The sequence below is a fragment of the Sarcophilus harrisii genome, chromosome 5 (genome assembly GCF_902635505.1).
Source record: "Sarcophilus harrisii chromosome 5, mSarHar1.11, whole genome shotgun sequence".
Classification (NCBI taxonomy): domain Eukaryota; kingdom Metazoa; phylum Chordata; class Mammalia; order Dasyuromorphia; family Dasyuridae; genus Sarcophilus; species Sarcophilus harrisii.
Window position 1 is genome coordinate 147411441 of NC_045430.1, and position 19960 is coordinate 147431400.

General features: G+C 32.9%; 1 protein-coding gene across 4 annotated transcripts in view; it reads right to left on the minus strand.

The window, feature by feature from the left end:
- The window catches only part of RELN (reelin), a 515944-nt gene that overhangs the window by 135288 nt on the left and 360696 nt on the right, over positions 1-19960 (minus strand). For all 4 annotated transcript variants that reach the window (XM_031938705.1, XM_031938703.1, XM_031938706.1 and 1 more), the window contains exons 21-23: positions 16828-17020; positions 11066-11178; positions 1781-1918 (exon numbers count right to left, since the gene is read on the minus strand). In XM_031938705.1, coding sequence (XP_031794565.1) covers positions 1781-1918; positions 11066-11178; positions 16828-17020 — 444 coding nt within the window. The remainder of the gene's footprint in view (positions 1-1780; positions 1919-11065; positions 11179-16827; positions 17021-19960) is intronic.

The following is a 19960-nucleotide window of genomic DNA, read 5'->3' on the forward strand; positions in this document are numbered from 1 at the left end:
TAGATACTGTGTCTCTTTCGCAAAATTACCAATTCTTCCAAGGTCTGTCTCTCTATCTCTCTTTCTGTCTCTGTCTCTGTCTCTCCAGTGTAGTACTCAATCTACTGTGATTCAATTCCCTAGATTACAGTACATGACTTTCTAGGGAATAATATAATATAAAAATGTAAATGTAAAAAATGATCAGTCTCATAATCCTTGCTTCTACCTAGTCTCTTGTCATCTCTGCAATCTACCCTCTCTTTTACATGCAAATTTTATTTCTTGGCAAAATTTGCTTTATATATCTATATATCTATATATCTATATACACACACATACACACATATTATCTGAAACTTTTAGAAATGGATGCCATCTTACAAATTTCAAGGAAACACATATAAAACTGAATGAGTTTGTCTTTAAAGTTTCCAGGCTCTTTGCTTTTTTTCCCTCCTTATTCTATTTCTTCTATCTACTCTTCCACCCTTTATTTATTTGTTTGCTTGTTTTGAGGCACTCAGGATTAATTGTCTTGCTCAAGGTCATATAACTAGTGTCTGAGGCTGAATTTGAACTCAGGTCTTCCTCACTCCAGGGCTGGCACTCTAGCCACTGAATCTCCTAGCTCCCCCTGTTACCCTAAATTTATAAATCTCTTTAGGCCCCCCAGTGACTTTATGGCTCCTACTTTCTTCCCATTATTAAAACTTACTTTTAGGAAAGGAATCAATAATTCACACTAAGGTATAAATGTTTGAAATGTTTTTGTTGTTCAGTTCTGTTTCAATCCTGTCCAACTCTTTTTGACCCCATTGGGGGTTTTCTTGGCAAAGATACTGGAGTGGTTATTTTAAGGTTATTTATACTTTAACAGGGGTCAATGTTTTAACTAAAGAAATAAAAATCTAATGTACTTTTAGGCCATAGGTAATGAATGGGAAAGTACTTTGGAATTGACTTATGAGTTCATCTTATTTCAGTAGATTGTATAAGGCTAGAAATCTAGGTGTGCCCAATCAGATCAGTGTATGGTTTGAGAAAGAAATAGTAGGATGACATCTTCTCCAGTTCTAATATCTGTATGTTTTCTTTCATACTCAACACTGACAGTTGTCACTTCCTTTATTGTGAATTAATAGATTAGTCTACAAGCACTCATTAAGCACCTATTCTGGTCCAGGCAGGGGATACCAAGATAAAAAAAATTAGTCCCTAATTTTAAGGAGCTTACATTCTACTGGAGGAGACAGCATATATACTGACATATTCAAGATAAATATAAGGTAATTTTGGGAGAAACCACTGTAATTACAGGGATCAGAAAAGGCTTCTTACAGAAGGTTGTGTTTGAGTTGATCTTTGAAGGAGACTAGAGAGATAAGAATTGGAGGTCAGGAGAAAATATGCTACAAAACAGGGCTTTTTGAAGTATGGCAGAATTGAAAGGTCACACCTGATTAGAGGGTACTTTAAGCCTTACAGATGAAGGAAAAGGAAATCTCTTCAAAACACTTCTACACACATCCCTGAACTAACCAATCTTCAGGATGGATTTTCTGAAAGTTTGATTTTGAGAAGGAAAATCTAAATTTCCTGATAGAGTAATTCCCAGTAAAGTAATATTGTATTACCATGAATCTGAACCAAGGGTAAGAAAGAACATTTCCTTTTGGTTATTTCATATGTAATAATGCATTCACAGAATGATTTTGACCAATGTTGGGGTAATATTCATAAAAAGAATTCTCTAGGAACAGAAATTATCTCAACTTTTTTTTTTTTTTTAAATACGTACTTGCATAATCCTCGCTCGCACCAGCCATGCCCATTGCACATATTTGGACATTGCTGTCCTATATAAATATTGTCTAAAGCCCATTCATCTTGTGTTGTATAATAGCTCTGACTCCAACGAAAGCGAGTAGCACTGGACCTGGAAATATATTAAAAAGAAAAATAAAATATCATTCTTTGAACCTTCCTGTTGAGGAATATTAAAAGAAAACTTATTCTCACAGCACTTTCTTTTTAGACTATATGCTCTCTGGAATTTTTATTTGATTGCCAAACATTTTTCTACATATTGAACTTAGTTTTCTGAAATGTTAAAATGGAAAATATAACTATCATAAGTAATACATTGTGAAAGTCAAAAGAAGTTCTCTTTTTGTATATTTAAATTATTAAAATTATTGAGTTTTAGAAAAATTAAGCAAATCAAAATATCAAACATTGATACATTTTATATTAATATTTAATGTTAGTGAAACAAAGCTAAGGCAGAAAGATTTTTCTAAAAATTCTCATCCTTATTATATTGATTAAGTGTTAAATGATGAACATTTTGTATTAAATTATAGGAAGACCACATTTTATTTAACTCTCAAAATAAAACAAGAAATAATACAAGAATTTTTGGGTAAGGAATAGAAAAGATTAGCACAATATAATACATGGATTATATAGCATTGTTAAATGACCTCAATAAATTGAATAAGAATATCCAGAAGCACAGATCTGTTTATTCATACTGAAAAAATAACTTCCTTCTTTTTCAAAAGCAAGTTGATGTTAATCAAAACAAATAATTAAGAGGTCTAGTAGACATCAAGAAATCTTAGGGAACTTGATTGTGACTTAGAAATAAGGTCTGCAGAAGAAGAAAAAGCTTATTGACATTTCTGCAGCAGAAATTTAGTAATATATCCAATTGGTAACCGAAAAAAATTTTAGAGCCACTTTAATTTAGTGAATGCTACGAAGTTTTTTTTTTTAAACCTCTGAAAGTTTGAATTTTTTCCTCTGCAGATTTCCTGGTAAAGAGGTCAGATAATTGTGATTCTACAATAATCATTTAGGAATGATTTTCAGGAATGAATGGGCATGAACCCAGAGTCACAGACTGAATCCCATATTCCAAGTACAGCATCCATTGATAGATCAGACCTTGAGAGTACTGAAAGAACTCAAAGCTTATTATGTCAAATATGTTAAGTATCCCTAAGTACACAGTAATTGTTAAAGTTCAGAGTAGGCCTTTATTACTTTTCTTTTATCCATGATCTATGGATAATGGTTTGCATTTCGAGTTTTGGTAGGATGATTTCTGAATTCTCTGAGGTGCATCTGGCAGAGTGAGTGATGCCTTCTTACACATTCATGATCCTCAGTGATACTTCCAATGAGATTATGCTCACTTCCTTTGGAATTACAATTTTCATTTTCAAACAAAAAAAACTGCTGCTGCAACTTTCATGACTATATAAAGTTATTAGTTTTCTAGAATAAGAAAAATCTTTTACTGGTTTAATATTTATTATCAGAAACTTCTCAAGGGTATGAGGTTTCCTCCAAAAATGGGACCCAGGTTAGTACTATTAAAATTATTTGGTTAATACCTGAATGACATTATTAATATATTTAACACATTTTATTTCATAAACATAAAAAGTTATTAATTTGATACTATAGAACACTTGATCATATATAGTAATGAAAGTATTTAATAAAGTATACATTCTTGATAAAAATTCTTTATCTTAATCAGTAAAAATTTATTCTATCTATTGGTTCTTCATTTTATATAATTTTGAGAACTTGGATAATGTTTTATAAATGATTTGCTCCATGTTACAGAATAAAGGTAACTATTCTAATTTATCCATTTTTATAGCATCATAGTTTAATGGGAAAAAATTGTAGGGAGAAAGTCAGAAAAAGGGTTCTCAATCTAATTTTAGTACTAAAGAGCTATATGATCTTGAACAAGATATCACCCTATTTCTCTACAGATTTTCAATTTTATCTTGGGGGATGGGTCATCATGACCACTTACAAGACCAACAACTTATGATTTTTGAACAGAAATGGCCATTTTTAGGAGTTCTTTATTTTCTATACAGATATATAATAGTATAAGGACCTATTGCATGATTTGGTAAAGAGGTTTTAATTTGGATGTTTCAGCTATGGAGACAGATGATTCTAAATCTTCCATGATATAGTTTACCTAAAGAGTTAGCAAACTAAAGAAGGAAAGGTTCCAGAAACATGACCTCTTTATTTATGAATCAAAGAAACTTTACTTAAAGACTATTATCATTGATATTTTGGCCATCCTACTTCCTCAGAACACATCAATGTTCAACTAGAAATTGGAAATACTAAGGGAATAGAATTTGAGGAGTAATAATACAAGGGAAATACTGAAAAAGAAAGGAACCCATAAAAAGAAGAATTAGTAATAACAAGCATTTCAATAGTACTTTAGTCAAAAAATGTATATCTGTTTCACAGATCTAATTTGATAACATACAGGAGAGGAAGCATGGCATCTCAGTGTATGGATACCTTAGTCAGAAAAAAACTGGGTTTAAGCCCTGTTTCTGACAATAACTGGCCATTTCATCAGTTACTTAATTTCTCAGCATCTCAATCAGTCTGTAAGCATTTATATTAAGCACTTAAGATGTTATGCCCTGGGAATACAAAGAAATGGAAAAACACTTATGTCTTCAAATAGCTCACATTCTAAAATAATAACTATTTTTTTTGGTCAATTAGTCACATCTTACTCTATGCAACTCAATTTGGGGTTTTCTTGATAGAGATACTGGAGTGTTTTCTCATTTCCTTCTCTAGTTCATTTTACAGATGAGGAAAGAAAGACAAATAGAGTTAAGGGACTGACCCAAATTCACATAATTAGTAAGTATCTGAGGCTAAATTTGAATTTAGGTCCTTCTGACTTCTAGGCTGACTCTATCCACAGAGCCCCTACCCCTAATAACAGTATAACACTTATTCACTCAAAACTAACACACACTTACTTATTCATACTCCCACTTGCTCCTCTTTTTTTTTTTATTCTCCCCACCTCTCTCCCCTTCTTTCTCCAAATTCTTTTGCACTTATCTGTATAAATGTTGTAACCCCTAATGAGAATGTAACCTCCTAGAATGTTAGTTTTTGTTAGTTTGCCTTTGACTTTTCCATACTTAGCATAGTGTCTTGCAAAAATTACATGTTTAACAAATGCTTATTGTGATAACTGTAAAATAATATGTATGCCAATGAGAATTTTATTATAACACAACTTTAACATAGAAGTACAATACGGACTATAAGGTTACTGTTGCTACAATGAATTTATTTGTCTAAATATTTATACATAGGCATATTCTAAATTATTTTTCCTTTTCCTTTTCAAACTGATTCATGCTTATTGTAAGCACTTTAAAACTAAATTACTTGCTTAGAATCAAAGAAGCTTAACGTGCATTATTCTATTAAAGATTATCATACATACTTGAATGTAAACATGTTAATTAAAAGAAAGGAAAGGAGGAAAAGGTTGAATGTTAGCCACAATTTCAGTGATTTTAAAAAACACTGTCTTGAACAATCTCTATTTGGCCAAATGTGAGAACATAAAGTGTGATCTCACTGATTTTCACTTGTGGCACAGTTAAATAGCTTCCAAAATTTAAATGTTTAAACTTTCCATTTCTCTTTAACCTTGACCATTTTTACTTTCAAATATGAAAGACTGGTACTTTGGAGATTAACCATGTGTTTACTTCATGTCTACATGAGATTCAGTTGGAAAGTTAAACAAGTACTGTGGAATGTCTTATGGTTTCTAGTCAGGTACTATGGATTCCCAGGAGCAGATTGCACACCAGAAATAAAACTCAAAATTCTTCTTTATTTGATTTTTATCTTTTAGATTTCAGTATCTGAAATAAAATAATGTCAAGTTCTCTCTTGATAGTCAGGGAACCTGAAAAATCAAAGTAAATGCAAACTGATAAAATTGTATTTGCCACCTTCAGAGTCAGTGTAATTACATTCACACAATTATACCAAAACTCTTATTTAGTCATTAAGAATTGATTTGTTTATGAAGTCAGTGACTGACAGCTGTTTGGATCTCATTAAGTCCTGTTCTTATGTAAATGTCCCTCATAAAACTGAAATTAATTTTTATCAAATAACAAATGTTCAATTCTTATATAATACAATTTCTCTGAGCAGGTGCAAACATTTATGGTTTTCCCCACAAGTTGGTACCATCTAACATTTTCCAGCTAACAGAGATTCATATACACAAGGACCCTGGAAAAATCACATTTGCTTGATGGCTCTATGTTTATGTTTCCATATGTTTGAATCACAATACTAGGGTATTCGGGGGGAGGTTTGCCAAAGCAGAATCTAACTGACTTTACTCTCCTCTTGAATCTTTAGGAAAACATACTTCTTCAAAAGTTGTGAGATGAACTAAAAGGACCAACTTAACTGTATTAAGGGAACTGGGCTTATACCCCAAGGAGATACTAAAGAAGGGAAAGGGACCAGTAGGTGCCAAAATGTTTGTGGCAGCCCTGTTTGTGGTGGCTAGAAGCTGGAAACTGAGTGGATGCCCATCAATTGGAGAATGGTTGGATAAATTGTGGTATATGAATGTTATGGAATATTATTGTTCTGTAAGAAATGACCAGCAAGATGAATACAGAGAAGCTTGGAGAGAATTACATGAACTGATGCTAAATGAAATGAGCAGAACCAAGAGATCATTATATATGTCAACAACGATACTGTATGAAGATGTAATCTGATGGAAGTGGATTTCTTTGACAAAGAGACCTAATTCAGTTTCAATTAATCAATGATGGACAGAAGCAGCTACACCCTGGGAAACACTGGGAAATGAATGTAAACTGTTTGCATTTTTGTTTTTCTTCCTGGGTTATTTCTACCTTCTGAATCCAATTCTCCCTGTGCAACAAGAAAACTGTTTGGATCTGCACACATACATTGTATCTAGGATATACTAGGACATATTCAACATATATAGGACTGCTTGCCATCTAGGGGAGGGGGTGGAGGGTGGGAGGGAAAAATCAGAACAGAAGTGAGTGCAAGGAAGGGATAATGTTGTAAAAAAAATTACCCTGGCATGGATTCTGTCAATAAAAAGTTACTATAATAAAATAAAAAAAAACTGTATTAAGGAAAATGAATATACTTTATCCCTACATCTCGGCTTTTCAAATTAAGCATCATAAAAACAGCAATTAGAACACCAGATTTTTCTGAAGCTACAACAATATTTATTTACATATTGATTAATTGGAATGCTAAAGTAAATACTTTATTAAAATGTTTGGATTTATCTTACTCCTGTTATTAATTCTGGGAAACCTAAATTAAATAATTTCAAACCTACTTTTAAGGTAGAACACATGGAGAACTAAACTATTGGATGCTTACTCTGGGTAAAATTGGGGTACCTTTTAGAAAGCATCTTTAAGATCCAGTGAACAAGTTGACAATCTCTTGGTCTGAAAGCGATGATGCATCTATATCATCCCTATCAATCCACAGAGCCTCTCCAACCAACTTAAAAAAATATTGGGAAGATAGTTTGGTTGGGGATTTAGATAGATACTGAGAATAGAAATTAAATTGTTGAGGTCAAGAGGTGCTAGATTCAAAGTCCAGGAAGGATATTAGGATAGGCAATGGTGACAGCAGTTTTTCTTTTTCAATGGATCAGTCCTTGAGTTCATCTACCCAGCTCTGTTACAAGCTAATTATGGATAGAATAAGTTAGGTTCCCTATAAAAATAAGATAGTTGAAATCAAAACATCACCTGCACTGGAAAGTTTAGTTTTTCTCAAAAGGTCTCTCTAGGTGCTCTGATCTCAGGCTAAGAATTCCACAAGGAATCTTTTTCTTTTTGGTCTTTATTTTGTTATTTTGTCTTTGTCTCTAGGCAATCCCTTATTCAGTTGTAGGGGGAAAACATAGGGAACTAAACAAAATCAATTTTTATTTCCTACAATTCTTTGGATGAAACAAACTTCTATACTATAGAGGGAGCTCTGGGGATTGAGGAGAACAACAGGCTACTAGATGCTGATTTAAATATTATTTTAAAGTATTAAATGCTGATTCATAGGAATTTTTATTTGTTAATAAACAATTTCAAGCACATCTGTCTTCTGAGCAGACTCAATTCTATTATGCCAAGGTTATTTAACTAGGATTCACTAATAAAGATAGTTAAAAAGATGAGGAATGAGTGTTAAGGAAGGGTTTAAAAATTTAATTGTTATTGGGTAAATTCAAACATTCACATGTTTCTTGACAATGAGTCATTGCTTCATAGAATGAGGTAGGACACTTAGTATACTCTGGAACGTACTTCTAGAAATCTTCAAGGTAAGTCCTAGGACCCAGATATCTTTTGTTGACCATGAGCAGGTGAGTGCTTGGCAAGGTCCAATGGTAATTAAACATGCCCTAAAGTATTGGTGTCAAACTTCCATGAAAATGGATCCCTGGGATAGCATATTGATTTAGAAAACTTCAAATTAACCTTATCTATGTCACTTTATTTTTATATATTTTGTTAAATGTTTCCCAATTATCTTTTGATCTGGGTCAAGTCATACTCTGGAATGCCAGGGGCTCAATGAATGGCCTGTGTGCTTTCCTCTTTGTCCTCCCTTCTTAGTCTAGGTTTGACACCTTGGAACTCAAGAGCTTAATGAATATGGAATTTTGTCTTCATAGTCATCCACTGCCTGGAAAGTAACTCTCCAAACTTTCTCACAGACTCATTGTTAAACTTGGCTTTGTTCATTATGTCCTGACATCTCCACTGGTGACAAGATTCATATTGAGAACTGTTTCAACAATTTGAATACGTAATTCCTCAGTCACCTTCAATTTTAGTAACTGAACTTCAATTTCACTTACATTAACCATATACCAATACAGTCAGATCTTTGACCTCATCATCTCTCTGTACTGTCTCATAAAGTGAGGCTCAGTTCTGCTTTTTACTTTGTTCTACAATTCTATTGCCTCTAACCAAAACCTACTCTCCATTCCTGTCTTTTATTCTTACTAAACCTTGTCGTTCAGTCATTTCACTCATGTCTAACTCTTTATGACTCTATTTGGGGTTTTGTTGGCAGTGATATTGGAGTAGTTTACTATTTGCCTCTCCAGCTCATTTTACAGGTGAGGAAACTGAAGCAAACATCATTAAGTGATTTGCTCAGGGTGATTCATTTGAACTTAAAAAAAAAGTCTTCCTGAGCCCAGGTACTCTATCCACTGTGCCATCTAGCTACCTCAATATTAAACCTACTCTTGGTCTTTATCATTAACACTAATCTATTGACCCATTGCTATTTTCCAAGTTCATTTTTTCTACTCTGACTTTACTTGCCTCCATAAGTGGCATTTAATGCATGATCTACTTTTTTTAATGTTTCATTAAATACTAACTTAGAATTTTTAGCTTTTTGACTTTCTGACATTTCAGAGTTGGGAGTCCTTATCTTTGGGTGATTTCAAATAATTCTTTCCAAGGTCTTGTTAAAACAATTATCCTCTCACTAATGTAATGCCATTTGTATCTTCTCCAATGGCTTCTTATTTAATAAAGACATGCTTAGATTACTCTACTTCTTTTTTCTCTTTACATGTCTATTCCATGCAGAAATTGTCACATTTTTTGGGTTTCATTTCATTGCTAAACATTTTTGGGTAAGTCTTTTAACCTCGTTAGGCCTCAGTTTCCTTATCTGTATAATAAAAAAGGATGGATTCAATGATCTCTAAGATCCTTTGCAGATTTAAATCTCCATTCCTATGATTTTTGAAATTACTTTGAATGCCAATCAATAAAATGATCTTTTAAAAATCTTAACTATAGTGAAAAAATAATTCAAATAATGCAGGTAGCTGGTATGGTGGAGAGAATACTAAGCCTGGATTTAGGAAGATTCATCTCTTGAGTTCAAATATAGCCTCAGAAATTTACTAGTTGTATTACCCATTGCATGTCCTTTAACCTTATTTGCCTCAGTTTCTTTATCTGTAAAAAAAATCTTTACCAGGAAAACTCCAAATGAGGTTATAAAGAGACACAATTGAAAAATGAACAAGTACTTTTTAATCTTTCATTAATTGTTAGCCTTTTATAATTTAAAATATTTCCCACAACAATTAAAATTTTGGTTATTAAGTAATCATTAGCTTTTCACTTAATAATCTTTCAATTGAATACATCATATTTTAAAAACTACTTAATTTTTTTAAAACAAGATCTAATTATAAAATGAATAGCAGAAATACTGCTATTGGAGAATAGTTAGGCAAAGTAGATACATTAATGAAAAATATGAGAAAATTTAGAAAGTGTAGTAAACACATGGAAAACTACTGAAAAACAAATTTTGGAATTTTAAATTCTAACATAAAGCCTTATTCTTTTTTCTCCCTGAGACAAATGGAATTAAGTTACTTGCCCAGGGTCACACAGCTAAGAAGTGTTAAGTTTCTGAGGCCGAATTTTAACTCAGGTCTTCCTGACTTCAGGGCTGGTGCAAACTCTTATTCTTAAAGACAAAGTTATTCTATTATAATGAAACAATTCAATCTTTGGAAAAACAAAAGCTAGAAATAAATCTAAAAATTACATCCAATGTTTTTTGTTTTTTTTTTTTTACCATAAAAAATGAATTTTTATACACTAAATGATGTACAAATTCTAATTGGGATTTTGTTTAATTTATTTTATTTTCAGAATATGGCACTGGAAGGGTAGCAATTCAAGAATAATATGTTTTTAAGATTTATGTTCTTTTTTATATGAATTTCATTCTTGCAAAAATATATTAGAAATTCAAGAAAATTTAAGACATATTTAGTCAATCTCTTCACTTTACAGATGAGGAAAGGAGATTCTCAGAGTTTTAAAGATCTGCTCAAGGCTACAAAGATAATTCAAGGTCATTGAGGGACCCCCTGATCTTTTGCTTTCTGACCCAATGTTATTTCCACAGGATTGTGCAGTAGTAAGAAGATCATTTTAGGAAAAGAGAAGAAAAATACATTTATTTTATGTAACACAAGTTTTGGATGAAATTAGAAGTTTATATTTTCCTGCCAATACAAGAATCCTCACAATCTAATCATGTCCATAGAATTAGTAATGTAGCAAATCTAGGATATACCAAGGATAAGATAACAATATTTTAAAATGAGTTCTCTTACCAAGTTTTCTGAGGAAGAAGTACAGTGATCCTTCTCCATTGTGTAAATTCACTGGAATGGTAAATGCTTGCAGATGTAAATTCTTGACAACTAGGCATTCCTGGAAGGCATTCCTAAATAAAAATCATTGAAACATCAAGATTATCTTTTTTTTCTCATGTCATATTTTCCTTATTCTAGAAATGAACAAGGATTTAGAGGGTTCTATATTGTTAGTTTATCAAACTTCCACTAACTCCATTCTATCTCAACCACTTACAGGGTTCTTTGTATTATATAACTATGAAATTTCTCCTTCTTTCCTTCCATCACTCCTATGCCTCAGTTCTTATCCTGCTTTTTGCCCTCAATATAACTTCTGCAATATAAGTCCAAGACTGTTATCTTGCTATATTCTCTCTTTTTCATCTCTAATTAGTTCTCTTCAGTCTTGACGTTCCTGAAGTTAACAGATTTTGGTATGGCAATAGTATAGAAGACATCTACTCCATCAATGAACCACTGCTCCTTTTTGACATTCCCCTCTTTGTTGTTGTCCAGACCCACTCCATCAATGAATATTGCCCTTTCACTTCAGTCTAATTTCTCATGGTCCCATTTGGGGTTTTCTTGGCAGAGATATTGGTGTGGTTTGCTATTTCTTTCTCCAGCTCTCTTTACAGATCAGAAAGCTGAGGCAAACAGGGTTAAGTGATTTGCCCAGGGTCACACAACTAGTGAATGTCTGAGACTGTATTTGAACTCAGGAAGATGAATCTTCCTAACTCTAGGCTGGCACTCTTATTGATTATATCACCTAGCTGTTACTCTCTTCTTGCCCCTCTAGTAACTAATATTGGATATTCTTTTCATTTGCTTCCTCTGCTTTTAAACTTGAATATTTTTAAATGACTTTAGAAAAGTACAATCAAATCAATTCATGTTTAGTTCAATATCAGCCTCATTGTTGAGTCCTCACTGTTGATGACATTCCTTTTATTTATCTCTTAATTGACTAACAAACTCCTCATAAATATTGTGCTAAATCTCCTCTCTGCTAAAATTCACAATTCTACATTTCTACTCACCAGAATATAGCATCCACTTAAATAAAAAAATTGAAGCTATAAATACTCTTCCTTCTGTTTCTTGCTCCATACTTCAAAGGATCACCCATCTATTATTCTTTCCCTCCAGTTCAGGGTAGTTCTCCTCTTTGTCAGTGCTAATGCTTCTATTTGTGAACTCAAGACTACCTGCTCTCATCACTCTTTGTTTTATATCTCCCTTCTAATTGTCATTCTTTACTTATTTATTGACTTCTTCTGGCTGCAAGTAGCCAAAGTCTTCCCTATACCAAAAACCTTCCACTAAGTCTGCTGCTTCCTATGAAACTATATTTCTTTTCCTTTCACTGTTTAACTTCTCACTGCCTCTACTTTCTCACTATCTATTTAGTTCTTTAAAATATTTTTATTTTTTGAATTTAATAAACACCAAATATAAAGAACATTTTTATATACTTTGGGAAACAGGAGGAGAGGATGATACATAAATTTCTATTACATAGAATTTGCTCTTTTTTTTAGGGAAAGTATATAATAAATTCAACACATGATTTATAAAGCTGTCCTGAATTCTTTGATTCCTTTTGACTTTACTTCTGTTCTCTTCTAATTTTTTTTCTTTGTTGGGAAGAAACTCTCCCATCTCCTCACCACTAGAAAAAAAAAACAAAGTCCTTGGAAATAAATGCCCATATATAAGACTTTCTAACCCCATCACTTTACTGAACCACTTTGTTTAAAGACACCAATGATCCTGAATTAAAAAATTCAATGAACTTTTCTTGGTCCCTCTTGAGGTTTCGGTATCTATGACACTATTGACTTTAGATCCTTCATGATACTCTCTCTTTCTTTGGCTTCTATTATCCTAGTCTCTCCTGGTTCTCATCTCCACTTGATCAGTCCTTCTCAGTTGGTTGGTTCATCTTTCTTCTGTTCTCCAATGTGGTTGCTCATCAATGATCTGTGGTTGGCCTTTTATTTCTCTCTATGTGCCCCTTTGGCAATCTTATATACCCTCTAGCTTTATTTTATCTACATAAATAGGAAGGGAAGGGAAAAGAAAGGGAATAAAATATAGTGCCTTCTATGTTTCAGGCACTCTGCTACAGTGGCTAATTTATTTATTTATCTGGCTTTAATTTCTATCCTGAACTGTAACCTAACATTAGCTGTCCACGAGACATTTCTTCCTGTACACCCTATAGGTACTTTGAACTCAACGGATCCAAAATGGAATCTGTTATCTTTTTACTGACTTGTCCATTCTTATCAAGGACACAACCATTTTTTCAGTTATTATGTACCCTCCTTAGGTTTATAACCTATGAAGTTGTCCTTGACTTTTTCTCATTCCTTGTTCCATATCTTCAGTTTCCAAGTTGTATCAAGTCTACCACTATGATGTTTATCTTCTGTATATTACTCCTAATTAAAGGCCACACTATCTCGCACCTAAAATGCAGAATCACATTAATTGACCTCCCTTCTTTCACCTCTCTAATCTTGCCTACATATCACTGTCAAAATAATCTTTCCAAGATGCATGGCTGAGTAAGCCACTGACCCAATCAAAAATCTTTAGAAGATAACTTTAGTTAATATAAGTATTACTTTAATGTAAGAGGATGCCTATCAATTGTGGAATAACTAAACAAATCATCACATATAGGTATAGTAGAATCTATCTATGCCATAAGAAATAAGGGATTATTTCAGAAGTTGGAAAGATTTTATGAACTGATGGAAAGTAAAGTGAACTTAACAACTGATACACAAGATAAACAACTTTTAAAGATTTAAAAATTAGATTAATTATCAATCATGATTCCAAAGAAACAATGATGAAGAATGGAATTTTATTAACAGAGAGGCAACAAATTCAAGATGCAGAATGAAAATACATTTTTGTGCACGATCAACATGGGAAGTTAATACTTTAATTTGTTATGAATTTTTTTTCCCTTTTGTCCAATATGAGGGTGGGAGTAGATAAGGATAGAGAAAGCACTCTGTGCTATCCAAACTCAACCAGTAGCTGTTAGCTGATATTTTCCCTCATTCTTCTTCCCCTGAGAATTTATAGGGTTTTTTCCCTTAGTGCTTGGAATACACACTCTTTATTTCTGTCTGTTGAAATGTTTATACTTCTTTGAAATTTTTCCTGGTTTCTTGTCCCCAAGGTGAAAGAATTTTCTTTCCTTTAGATTTTTTGAAAATATAAATTTGCTTAAATTGAATTCCTTAAATGTGCTTTATCTGAATTTTTCTTTTTTTTTTCTGTCATACTAACTTATGCATGTGTTTCCTATTAAATCAAACTGCCAATTCCTTGAGGGCAGAGGCTATAGTTCTTCTGTGAATGTCTGGTTCAGCATAGGCCTTATACCTAAGAGATACTTAAAAATTCTTGTTAAGATGTTTGTTGAAATCACTATGTAATTTAGTGATATAAACATCAAGTAGTAAATGTACCTCTGTCCTTTTCACAATGAATTTAATTTTTGATTTTTTTTAACTGCTTAACAACAAGAATAAAACTTTAAAAATTCAATTCAACCATTATTTATTGAATATCTGTGATGTTCCTGAAACTGTGCTAGGTGCTGAAGATAAAAAGACAGAAAACAAAATTGTCTTTGCCTTAAAGGATTTTTATATTTAGAATCATCAAATATTTGGCAAATATAGGAAATGCCTAGTTGCAGGTGAAGGTTAAGTTAAAAGGGAGCCCAAGGGAATGTGGTCATAAGGAAAAGCATAAAAGGAGCCACATTTGGAGAATTTAATATTATCCCCTGTCTGCCTAAAAGAAAGATCTCTAGGGTTAAATACCTCATAGCTTCTTTTATTAGCTTATTTCATTGTTTAAATCTACTGTCATGGATTTCTCATGTTTATCCTAAATATGTGTGTGTGTGGGTGTGTGCATTCTTCATAATATGCTTTCTTTTTTTCCTCTATGATGTTTTAGAATAGGCTTTCTTAAACTTTTTCCTTTCATGATCCCTCTTTGCTCAAGAAATTTTTATATGACCTGGTCTCAAACCTGAGCAGAAATGTTTTTGGTAGCCTTCATGCATGTGCAGTGCAAGTGTATATGTCGTATGTTTATTAGCAAGGCTGTAATAATATCATAGTTATTCAACATGGGCAAATTCTGCCAGAAAACTGCTCAAATTCATATGTTTGATTTTGAGTTAATTTTTAATTGTTATGTTCAGAAACCTTTTAATGTTGCCATATTTTTTATAATACCTGCGAAGATCGCGTATTTTAAAATCAGCAGGAGTCCGGAGTTCAGGTTAGGGGAAAATCGTCAGTCTTTATTCTCAGTGAAGAAGGATCGGAGGTGGAAGAGAATCGGCGATAGCAATGTGTACAGCTGAGTCAAGAAGCTAGCTAGACCCACAGCCACAAGACCAGCAGCCAGGAGAATGGAACCCAGGTCCCATCTCTCCCAGCTTCTCTTCCTGTTCCTTTCTCTGCCTCCACCCACCAAAATCGTCATTTCCTGTACAACACATCAGGACTTGCACAGAGAGTGGGCAGGGACCATTCTTTATCCGATCATGTATGTTAATAGAGTATAGTCCAATTACTATTTAGCCTCATGTACTTGGGATCTCAGTGCATCAACTCAATCCTCAGCCCATTACAAATACCCACATTCAGTTTCACAAGCCCATGTAGGAACTCATTCCACATTCTCAGAAGTTTTGTTTTAGAATTTATTTGGAACAGGACAATGCTTTCATATAGGCTTTTCTATATTTTAAGAGAATCTAAAATTACTCTCCAACCTTTTTTTTCTTCAAATTAAACAACATATATCCTTTAAAATACAAATATTATTTTTCATCCCTCTCATCATTTTTATGTTGTCTCTGGATTGCCTCCAGTTTCTTTTTAAACAGAGGAACACTACTTAAATGGGTACTACTCCAACCAATTCTGCATAAAATAAAAGGATTTTGTCTCTTATAATGCCATGTCACTGTTATGTGTTATTTACTCTTGAAGTAAGAATTTTTATATGTATTATTTATTTTTGAAGTAAGAACTTTTGTTAGTTTTTTCTTGCATATTGCTGTAATTATCCTATTTTGTAGATGCAAGAATTGAAGACTGAAGAACTGAGGGATCTATTTATAGAAGTCAGCTTTTTCCTCCATCTTGCTCAATACTTACAGAAGCTACTCCCTATCTGCTAATACATGATGCCAGCATCTATCTTCCTAGGAGTACAAAATGCCCAGGAATGAATCTTCCTCTAATAAGCATTACTCACTTATTGACAACTTGCCAATAAGTCAATAAGAGAGGAAGTAATACTTTTTTTTGGAGGCAATTGGTGTTAAATGAATTCTCTGGATCACACAGCTAGTAAAAGTATGAAGTTCTGTTTGAACTCAGCTACTCCTGAATTCCAGGGCTGTTGCTCTATTCACTGTGCCACCTAGTTGCTCTATGATAAATACTTTTAAAAAGGCTTTTGCAATATAACAAATTTGGATTACATAGAATATATGAGTTAACCTCAAGCCTTCTAACTAATTTCTTGATGAGGGCAGCTGATCAAAGGACACTCAAAGAGAATCAAACAATTTTGCCATTTCTTTTCATATCTCAATTTTTTGTAAGCTTCTTCTTTAATTACTGTGAAAACTTCACATTTGTAGTTTTTAAAGAAAGGGCCCACTCATAAAGCCTTACCTCTTGTACAAGGTGCCATGTAAGACCATGATTGGTAGAGTAGTCCAGTTTCACTTGGTTGTCCATATAGGGAGTATATTTCTGACCACATCCCATTACCAGACTGAACTGTATCATATATGAAGCTCCAATCTGCATAGATTGAGTTTCCACATAACGCATGCTTGAAGCAAGTTTGGAGTCTCCTGTAAAACTGAGAGACAAAGAATGTGAATCAGAAATTCAATTCAGAGACATCTCAAAAGTAACATTACAATTGCTGATATTTATACTCCTAAGTATAAACTGATATTTATATTCCTAAAAGACTGTCAACAAGTATTGAGACCAAATTATGTGCTGTGGAATTCCACAAATATTTGGTTTATGGCTTTATTGCTTTCAAGAAGTTTGCAGTTTACTAACAGATGAAATGAAGCATATGAAACTGTACACTGTTATATGGTCAATTCAATTATCCCTATGGAAAGTGTTCTTCAGTAAATCTTTTAGCAGTATGCAATCTTCCTAAGTTCTTTATCAACTTATTGTTTTCAATAAGACTAAGTAAAAACAAGTTTAAAAAATCCCAATTATAACTATGACTTCTTAAAAAGATATGACTTAGAAATATAAGAAAGCACAAAGGGAAAGCAATAACTGTATTAAATTTGTACTTTACATCCACTTAAGAGAGAATGCCATCTATTACCAGGACAAAATGATAAGCACCATAAGTTGAGTAGGGAGGTGGGAAAGGAAAGCTAAACAAAACTTTATGGCTTATCTTTCTCCAGGTCTCATATACCTTGATAATTTTGTTTGAAGTGTGAAATTTGAGAATAGTGGAAACACTCATATGCAAGAGTAATTTAAAAATAAATTTCTGAAACCAAAAACCAGTTAATTTCTGATTAATGACCCTGAGTATAACCTTAGTATAAATAACAAAAATATTTGAAGATATTGAAAGATATTTTTCTCAATCACACCTAACAATTTAAAAACTACTATAAAACAATTTTAGGTTAAACAATGTTGTAGGGCTATGGTGTGAAACTCAAATAGAAATGGATCCCTGAAGGCCACATATTGACTTTGAAAGTCACAAAGTAACATCATCTATGTTGTATTAAAAAAATTTTGTTAAACATTTCCCAATCACATTTTAATCAAGTTCAGGCCTCACTCAGACAAGCAGTATTTGATACTCCTATTGCAGGTGATAGCTAATTTTCACACTGTAGCAATATGAAAGAAAGCTAGGTTCCAGGGAAGGCAAAATCTGAGTTATAAAAACTTAGAATTGGTCTATGTAAGCATCTGATAATAAAATGGAGCTGGCCTGCTTGTCTACCTAATAGATGAGGTAGAACTAGAACACCAAGTTATCTGAGGGACTAGGTAGCAAAGAAATGGAGATGGCATGGCTGACTCAAAGACAAGAAGCAAAGAATCTAGTGATAACCCTGTTCATAAGGAATCAAAAAATTAATTGTTTTTCTAAGCCACTTCTTAATATAAAGGAAGAGAGGACAGGAAGAAACAAACTGTGTTTCCTTTCTGTTTTACATCTATTTCAGTAAGTTCTAAATCACCTCTCTATTAGTTTTCTATTTCTCCATGTTCTTGAATAATCAGGCTCTGGCCATTTACTGCTTCCATATATTATGTACTAAGGTCCAATAGTTTTCCATTTTTCTATTATTCTGAGAGAAGTAGTTTAATTTTTTCCCAGCTGTGGATAATATATTTTTCTTTTTGTTTTATACCCAAAATTATCTGAAAATTATTTTCTTCAGACTGATCCTTAACTAGCATCTGGGAAGATTTCTGGGAAGGAATGAGCCTTTTTCACTTGTCTTCTAAGTTCATAGTATGATAGGATACAGATTGAGAGCGGCATGAGTTCAAATTCTGCATTTTACAGATAAAGGAAACTGAGGACAGGGTCAGTGTTTTATAACTTGCCCATGTGACACAGGTAGAAAGAAGAGGCTCATAATTGTTGCTCTTTTAACCTCATCACAAAAGTGCTTGTATAGAGGTATAATGGAATCATCCTGGGACACTTGAGAGGAATTATTACCCTATTTGCTGGTATTTGGGTACTGCATGAACTTCTAGATAATTAAATTTTTATGTAGTCTGCAACTGATTCTGGGACATCATTAGAACAAAATTCATGCAAATAGACCTACTAAGCATCTGGCTAAGGTCAGCTATTGCACATAAGCTTGCTATGTTTGAGAAATATTCTTTGGGCACTAATTAATATGGACTTTAGTAAAATTTTAAAAAATGAACATATGAAAGGATAGAGAGGAGAGTAAAAATCTTGTCAAGGGAAGGAGCATCTTTATTTAGTTAAGACTAATCCCTCAATCTCTGCTTTCTTCTCCTCTCAGAAGTATAAGAAAACTCAGAAGTCATCTAGGCCAATCTATAAGTATCTTAAAATGCTCAATAAGTAGTCATAGAATCTTTGCTTGAAAGTTTCTAATAAAGAAAAAAACAGCACTTTGTGAGGCAGCCAAATCCACTTTTGGAGAGCTTTTATATTAAACCTTAATTTGCTTCTTTGCAACTTTTCATTGCTCTTAGATCTGTCCTGTGAGGACAAAGGAGAAAATCTAATTCAATTTAAAATCCTTCAGATTTCTGAAAATGGCTATCCCATCAATCTACTTAAGCTAAACATTTCCATATGATTCAGTTGATCTGCAATATGCATAGGTATACTAAAGTCAGCTTGAATGGGATCCATTTAATTATTGAATTTTTGGCATGAGCTTTTATACCTCTGAAATGGGGACACTACAAACCAGGACTTGATTTATGATTTTGTGGATTGTCTAGGTTTAAGGAAGTATAAATAATATAGTTTAAATGTGTCTTTTTTCACCCCAGGAACACAGTTGTTAAATATTTATTAGTATATTCCTAACAAACCTGAGGACCTTTATAATTCAGTTTTACCTCTATTTTTCCTTTTATAAAGATCCCAGAAATGAAGAAAATACTTGAAATAGAATATGATTAGGGCAGAATACAATGGAACAAATGGAATAATCTTAGATACTGTGGCCTTTTTAAAAGCTTTTTATTTTCAAAACATATGTATAGATAATTTTCAACATTCACCCATGCAAAA